The sequence below is a fragment of the Acinonyx jubatus genome, chromosome D3 (genome assembly GCF_027475565.1).
Source record: "Acinonyx jubatus isolate Ajub_Pintada_27869175 chromosome D3, VMU_Ajub_asm_v1.0, whole genome shotgun sequence".
Taxonomy (NCBI): Eukaryota; Metazoa; Chordata; class Mammalia; order Carnivora; family Felidae; genus Acinonyx; species Acinonyx jubatus.
Genome location: NC_069392.1, coordinates 6,138,607 through 6,146,527, shown reverse-complemented (window position 1 = coordinate 6,146,527; position 7,921 = coordinate 6,138,607). Strand labels below are relative to the sequence as shown.

General features: G+C 44.5%; 1 protein-coding gene across 7 annotated transcripts in view; it reads left to right on the top strand.

Annotated features, from left to right (window-relative positions):
• Positions 1 to 2,118: 2,118 nt before the first annotated feature.
• TCTN2 (tectonic family member 2) overlaps positions 2,119 to 7,921 on the top strand; it is a 28,700-nt gene continuing 22,897 nt past the window's right edge. The window contains exons 1-5 of one of the 7 annotated variants that reach the window (XM_053205982.1): positions 2,119 to 2,323; positions 2,454 to 2,561; positions 3,037 to 3,113; positions 3,955 to 4,150; positions 7,432 to 7,532. In XM_053205982.1, coding sequence (XP_053061957.1) covers positions 2,242 to 2,323; positions 2,454 to 2,561; positions 3,037 to 3,113; positions 3,955 to 4,150; positions 7,432 to 7,532 — 564 coding nt within the window. In that variant the 5' untranslated portion in view covers positions 2,119 to 2,241. Of the gene's footprint in view, positions 2,324 to 2,453; positions 2,562 to 3,036; positions 3,114 to 3,954; positions 4,151 to 4,862; positions 5,294 to 6,195; positions 6,265 to 7,431; positions 7,533 to 7,921 lie in introns of those variants that run through there. The other 6 variants (XM_027044247.2, XM_053205980.1, XM_027044249.2 and 3 more) reach the window with 6 other exon arrangements.

Genomic DNA, 7,921 nt, shown 5'->3' with positions numbered 1-7,921 from the left:
AACATTAAAAAACATTAAAAAAATAAAAATAAACATTAAATTAAAATACTAACATCGAAGCAGAATTCCTAGAGGAAGGTCACACTGCCTGTCTTTTTTTTTAAAGTTTGTTTTTATTTATTTTCAAGAGAGAGAGCATGAGCAAGGAAGGGGCAGAGAGAGAGAGAGGTAGAGAGAATCCCAAGCAGGCTCTGTGCTGACAGGGGGGCTTGATCTCGCAAACTGTGAGATTATGAGCTGAAATCAAAAGTTGGCCACCCAGGTGCCCCCATCAATGACATTTTTATATAAGAAGTACAGTATTTAAAAATCAGGGCTTTTCATTAATAGTTGAAACTTTATGCCTACAATTTATATTAATAGAACAGATTACAAATAATTTTAAGAAAAGTTTCCTATTTAATTTTAATAATATTGTACCTCACAAATGACAGTTTTTAAAAAAACTTTTGAAGCTTTTTTTTTTTTTATTGTAAATCCTAGAATCCATAGTTCATTTCACTACTGGCTAATAGCTTACTGCAACCAAAAGCAGAAAATAAAAACATACTTTTAGTACATACTGTTTATTCTGATCAGAACAAAAACATGATAACATGCTTTTATTATTATTTTTTATTTTTTATTTTTTTGTTTTTATTTTTCAATATATGAAGTTTATTGTCAAATTGGTTTCCATATAACACCCAGTGCTCATCCCAAAATATTATTTTTTAACGTTTAATTTATTTTTGAGACAGAGACAGAGCATGAACGGGGGAGGGTCAGAGAGAGAGGGAGACACAGAATCAGAAGCAGGCTCCAGGCTCTGTGCACTCAGCCCAGAGCCCGAGGCGGGGCTCGAACTCACGGACCGTGAGATGATGGCCTGAGCCAAGGTCGGACGCTCAACGGAATGAGCCACCCAGGCACCCGTAACATGCTCTTAAATACTAAAATGTTTTTATTTTGAGTGTCTGACAAGTGACACACGCCAATACAGGTAACTATGGTACTATGTCTGCGTAGAACATATGACAGCATGGCAGCAAAGTTAAGGTCTAGCAAAGTAGAACTCAGTGAAAATAAAGATTTGTAGTACATTGAAAACACCCTCAGGAACAGTGTTTGCCTAAATTACTTTCTTACGTTTCCCCTAAAGTGAAAGCATTTTGACCCAGGGATTTAAAGTCATTCAACACAAAATTTTTCCTCAGTGAAAATGCTTTTACTCTCTTGTTCAGGAATGATGAGTAAATAGCAGCAATAGGTTAAGTGATGACCCCCCTGTTGGCAACGTTCTAGGCTTTATTCCCAGATATACCGGGAGATGTAAACACTTTGCGATCCCCCAAGAGGAGCTGATGTGCGGGCTGGTGGTGGGGATATCATGCCGATTACACCTGCAACAATCCACGATTTGGCAAGAGCGTAAGAACAAGGTGGAACTCAGTGCCGGGCACTTGTAGAGAACCTCAGCTCTCAGATTGGTTTCAGAATGTTAGGTTTGCCGATCCTCACACTGTCCTATCAGGGAGAGACCATTATCTGCCTTCTATAGAGGAGGTAACTCAAGTTTAGAGAGGTCAGGTGACTTGCCCCCGGTCCCGTAGCGACCTCAGCGTCTGCACGCCTTCACTGAACTATAATAATGTCTGAGATGCTTTGAGGCTAGTGACGTAAGAATTGGGATACTTTTGTGTCTGCCCCAATGCTGGGCAAAACGTTTAGTGTTCTTCGAGCAGATCTACTCTCGAGTGCTGACAGCTCTGTGCGGTAAATACAAACAGCAAAACACTCTTCAAAACGCTGGGAGAATCATAATAAAAACAATTCAACAGCCCTGCAGCCTCATCCCCTTTTTGTCCTTCTCCCAAAGTCCCCATAAAAATGACGTTTATTAAGGAGCTTGTTTAGAAGCCAGTGTCTGTAGGTAGGCTAGCTTTTGCGTGCGTGACTGAACTAACCCTCTTAAACCGGACGCAGACTCCAACTTTTTCGGGATCGAGATTTAAAGGCGCAGGGCCCGTGGGCGGGGCCGGGATGCTGCGGCCTCGGGTTGGGGGCGGGCTCTCTGCTGCATTCCACCCAATCACCGCCAGTCTCTCCTCCAGGCCCGCGGCCGATTGGTGGTTGCCATAGCTCCGGTTGGTTTGACAAGATGGCGGCGGCGGGGCGGCGCGGGCCCAGTCATCGCGTACAGAGCTTCCCAGCTTCTAGCGCGGGAGCGGGTTTGTGAAGCGGGCCGCGCGAGCCCCAGGCATGGGCTTGCCGCCGCCGGCCCCTCTGCTCTTGGGGCTTCTCCTTCTGCTGGACGTCCTGAGGCCGCTGTGGGGGGACCTGGGTGTGTACGGCAGGGCAGGGGCCCGAAGGGCGGGTGGGTTGGGGACGAGGCGTTTAACGGGCCAGATTTGGGACTCCTTCGGGTGCCCTTGCAACTAGTAACTCCGCCCTTCCCCTTCTTTCCCGCCCAGTTTTCATCCCTGCTTTCATCCGTATGACCGGCCCTGCGGTCAGCGCTTCCCTGGTCGGAGGCACCGAGGATGTGACCGTGTCCCTGGCCTTGCTGCAGGACAAGGAGGGTAAGGAGTCTGGCCCTCCCTGTGGGGAGGGTGGGGGTTGGGCCAGGGCCACGCCGCCCAAGGAGGTGGCATCCCAGGAGGTGGCATCCCCTGGGACCCCGGCCGCTGTCCACTGCAAAGTCGGCGTGGGAGCAGGAATGGGGGGCTGCTGTGGACCAAAGAGGACCGACGGACAGGCTTGGTGAAAGAAAGCCTGGAACAGTAATGGCTCACGTTCACTGAGCTGCCTGTCTCCTGTGGTTTACATGCATCACTGCATTTCCCCAGTAAGAACAGTAATACACTTTCATGTCGTGTAACACATGAAGACACGAGAGTTCGCAGAGGCTGTTACTTGTCCAAAGTCGCACAGCTCGTGAAGGGCCCAATCCCAGGCTTGGAAAAGGATTCCCTCCCAGGGAGCCTGACTCCAGCATGCACACCCTTAGCTGCTGGGCAACACTGCCTCCTTGCATCCTGATCTTCTCCCCCATAGGCTTATTGCCAACTCCAGCTTGTGGAGCGCTGACCAATGAGACGGGAGACTGGAGCTTGACTGTGACCCCCAGTGTGGTAAGGCCAGAGGTAAAACTTTTCCCGGGGCGTCTGCGGAGACCCACATTTAGTGTTTCTGCAGTGCTGTTTTGGTTGGACAAGGTATGGTTTTGTCTGTGCTTGGAACCACTGTGAAACTACGGGTTACCAGATCGAGGAGACGCCCCTCCAGCCCAGAGGTGCTTACGGTAGGGCTAGCGGTCCTTGGACGGGTTTCAAGAAGTTTGTGAACTCACCGAAATTGTGTGTAACATTATGTGTGTGTGCATTTTCCTCATGAGATGGTTGCCAGCTTCCATCAGATTTTCAAATGGATCTGTGACTCAGAAATCTTGACCTCAGCTCAGGTCTTGATTTCACGGTTCGTGAGTTCAAGCCCTGCGCTGGGCTCCATGCTGGGCATGGAGACTACTTAAAAAAAAACAGCAACTCTCATTTAATAAATGTTTTATTGAATGCCTAGTGTGTGCAAGACATCGGCGATGGAAATATGGACGAGAAAGCGACTGCGTGCACCCCAGGAACTGGGGACTCTTTCCATTGACTTTTTAATGTGTGTATTTAGTCTTCTGCTGATATGCTGATAGGATGATAAAAAAGAAAAACTAAAAAGATGCTGGACAAACTGAGTTAATTTATCAGACTTGCTTGCTTTTCTGCTAAATTGAGGATTAGGAATCAGGGCTTACGAATCGCCAGAGGTTTACCAGCTGAATGATGGCAGCTTTGCGTACGGTTTTCGTTTCGTAAAGTGAACCGAGGCAGCTGTGTGATTTTACTGTGTTTTCCATTGTGTGTTCTTATAATTATCCATGCTGTGTTGAGTCACCTTAAAAAGTGCAGCGACTTTTCCTTTCAGAGCGCGTTGGATGTGACAGTGAGGCTGAAGAGGGGTCTGCAGGGGTGTTCCGCTAACGAGACAGATCCCTTCTCAGAGCCCCCGTGTATTGTCCAAACTCTTCTGGTTTCGGCATCTCACAATTCATCCTGTTTAGCACATCTGCTCATTCGAGTAGAGATTTACGCCAACTCTTCTTTGGCCCGGAATGCATCAGGCAAGTCAAGTCCAAACATTCACGCCGAACGTTGTCTGTCGGGTTCTGAGTGCATGCCGTGCCCTTTGTACGCTATGCTCTGGAGTCAGTGTTGCCTTCTTCAGCCTACTTTCCTTTTGTTTAATTTTCTTATTTTAGAAGTTTCTACTTTGTATTATTGCACTTAATTAGGATCTATGTTATTCCGCTGTGCCGTTTGTATCTTTGTAGACTGCCTGAAAGGGAGAAAGTGAGGTTTGTTTCTGTGTCTTGATTCTTATGACTCCATCTTAAAACCAAAACCAAAAAAAAAAAGTCAAGGGAAAGATTAATGAAGGCGTTTACAAAAAACAAAACAAACAAAGAAACCAAAAAACCAACCAACCAAACAAAAAACCAGTAGATTTTCAGTGAAAGCTTTGGACCTCCAGCTCCCTTTCTAGTGTCAGCCTATTAATTTATGCTTATGGAAGCATGTGGTATTCTCTTGTTTCAAAAACAATACATACACACACTAATAACACACAGTTCACTATTCTATGCCTTTTAGAAATCAATTCCATATAGGGGCACCTGGGTGGCTCTGTTGGTTGAATGTCCGAATCTGGCTCAGGTCATGATCTCACGGTTCGTGGGTTCGAGTCCCGCGTCGGGCTCTGTGCTGACAGCTTGGAGCCTGGAGCCTGTTTCAGATTCTGTGTCTCCCTCTCTCTGACCCTCCCCCATTTGCACTCTGTCTCTCCCTCTCTCAAAAATAAGTAAACATTAAAAAAATGGGTAAAAAAGTAAATAAGTTCCATATAAACGCATGTAGGTTCACCTCATTCTTTTTAATAGCTGCATAATATCCCATCGCATGCAGATACCGTTGTGTATTTGACTAGTCTCTTACTGATGGAATCTGAGTCACTTCCAGCGTGCGGTGTGTAGCTAGAGCAAATATCACCGCGCACGTCTGCTTTTGGACACGAAAATGGCCTCGTGTTCTTCTCCCGTTCACACGGCAGGTTTTCTAAGAATGACAGAATGTAGCCGTGCCAGTGTTGAAGGTCCACTTTGATAGGTGCCACCACCATGTTCCCTGTCTCCTGCAGTCAACGTAGCAACTCTTGCCTTTGCATTCCCCCGGGATGAAGGGAGAAGCATTCGTCCTCAGTAGCGAAGGTCTGTCACTTGTCATTTTGAGACTCCCACACTGTCGCTTCCCTTATCACATCCCCTCACTGTGATCCCCCTTGTGATTTTGGAAGTTGAGGAGGGTTAGATATGTTCAGACGGTGCCATCCATTGGGCCACCCTGCCTTCAGTGTGCTTACGCGGAAACATCTCCAAGATCTATTACCAAGTGCAAAAAGCAGCTGCATACGGGTGCTTATAGCATGGAATGAGACTATATATTTGCATACGAAAGTTCTGGAAGGCTATCTGAGAAGCTAACCATGTAGGGCCATTTGCGCAAGTGGTGTGGGAACAGGAAGGGCTGGCTGGGAGGACTGCACTGTGTACCTTTTTTTAGATCCTCTTGAGGTTTTTTTGTTAAATTTTTTTTTAAAGTTTAATTTTGAGACAGAACACAAGCTGGGGAGGGTCAGACACACACACACACACACACACACACAGAATCCGAAGCAGGCTCCAGGCTCCGAGTTGTCAGCACAGAGCCCGATGCGGGGCTCAAACCCATGAACCATGAGATCATGACCTGAGCCAAAGTCAGATGCTTAACTGACAAAGCCACCCAGGTGCCTCCTCTTGAGTTTTTTGAACATGTGAATCTGTGACCAATTTAAAGGTCTAAAGTTTTGTTTTTAGGAGAAAAAAACAAAAAACGTTCTCTAATGCTTAAAATTTAAAGCCAAAAAATAATATTCAGGGGGTGCTGAAAAAAATCTACAGGAAGGATTAGTAGCTGTACCATTCGACGTGGTGACTTTTCTTCTTTTTAAAAAATATGCTTGACTGCATTTAGGTAATAGATCAGAACGTCTTTGTATAAATAGCCAAACTTAGGAAAATTAGACTCTGTGTATTGGTAGTTATGAGATGTTCGCTCTGACCCCATGAAGGTATGAAAAATTTTGCACCCATTCAGACAGAGATCAGAACGAGAACAAGGACGGAAGGACAGATGGGAGGTACGTGGTATGCCTAGGAACAATCAAGGTAGCAAATGGCGTAGGTGACATATAGGTAGATGCACAGATACCTACCTATATATCGCATAGTAAAACCCTATTCTAAAATGCCCTGTTTTTATTCCACTGGTTTGATTATACTGATGGCCAGACCCTTGCCTGAGTAATAGACTATGTTACTCAGACCTTCTCCTTATTCCTGAGACCATTGACATGCTGGGGTTCTACTATATTCTAGCATAGAATTCTGCATAATTAGCTGTTTTTGAGATGCTTCAACTGTCATGTCATTGAAATTAACTGTTATAAGTGATTGCTACGTAGTTTTTCTTTTCTTTTTTTTAAAACTACTATATCGGTATTTATTTATTTATTTATTTATTTATTTATTTATTTATTTAATATATGAAATTTATTGTCACATTGGTTTCCATACAACACCCAGTGCTACGTAGTTTTTCAACATGTACCCAATCTTAGGACAAAAGTAAAGTTTCAAAGTAAAATTTATCTGATAAATTGCCGCAGGGGAACTGGAAACATTACTGTCTGGATTCTGAATTAGGAGATTGAAATGTAATGTGACATATTCCTTTTCCAATTCATGTAAAAATTATTAATTTCCCCCACACTTCCACACTTGAGCTAGACTCAGGATATAAAGAGTTGGGTCTGCAGTGCGATAGGACATGAGGTTGAGCAGGTAGCATGATTAGACACAATCTTGCGGCCAAATGGGCCCCCAGATAATGTCTCTGAAATGTCCTCATGGCTTCGGTTTTATCTGCTGGAAGAGGTAATGCATTTGAAGGGGTCAACGGGTAATGTCAGTCTGTGTTACGAAAAGGATTGTTCAGTGTATTGAAAAATAAAGTCAGTGCGTTACCTTTATCCTAACTTGTAAATTTTAGTCATGATTATCTTTAAGATCAAGCGTGACTTCATTTTGTTATAACTAGCGTATTTTCCTATATTTGGGTTTTTGTTGGAGTAGTAGATACAGGCCCAGATAGGGTTTATGCATAACTCAGGGATTCCTTAATGTGTAATATTTGGTCCTGCTGATTTGTAAAACAATGATTCAGCTTTCTTTCGAGTATCAAAAATGTGGCAATGCTTTGTCAGAGTGTTTCATGGCTGGACTTCTCTGTCCTTTGTACTTTTCAGAGAATGTGACTGTTATTCCCAACCAGGTGTATCAACCCCTGGGTCCTTGTCCTTGTAATTTGACCGCTGGGGCCTGTGATGTTCGCTGCTGCTGTGACCAGGTAAGCTCTTTTCGATTACGGGTACAAAGGTTACTATACCCAATAGCATGTAAAGGATACAGTTCCCCATACAGCTTTTTCATAGATGGGCTTTGAAAAGTAAGATTGTGTTTTGTGTTGTAGATTTTTTTTTTTTAACTCTTTTTTTTAAAGTTTATTCATTTATTTCGAGAGAGAGAGAGACAGAGCACAAGCAGGGTAGGGGCAGACAGAGAATCCCAAGCAAGCTCTGTGCCGTCAGCGTGGAGCCCAATGTGGGTCTTGAACCCACAAAATATGAGATGGTGACCTGAGCTGAAATCAGGAGTTGGACGGTTAACTGGCTGAGTCACCCAGATGCCCCGCAGGTTGTTTTCAAATTGAGTATTTTCTTATCTAGCCCAGTCAGT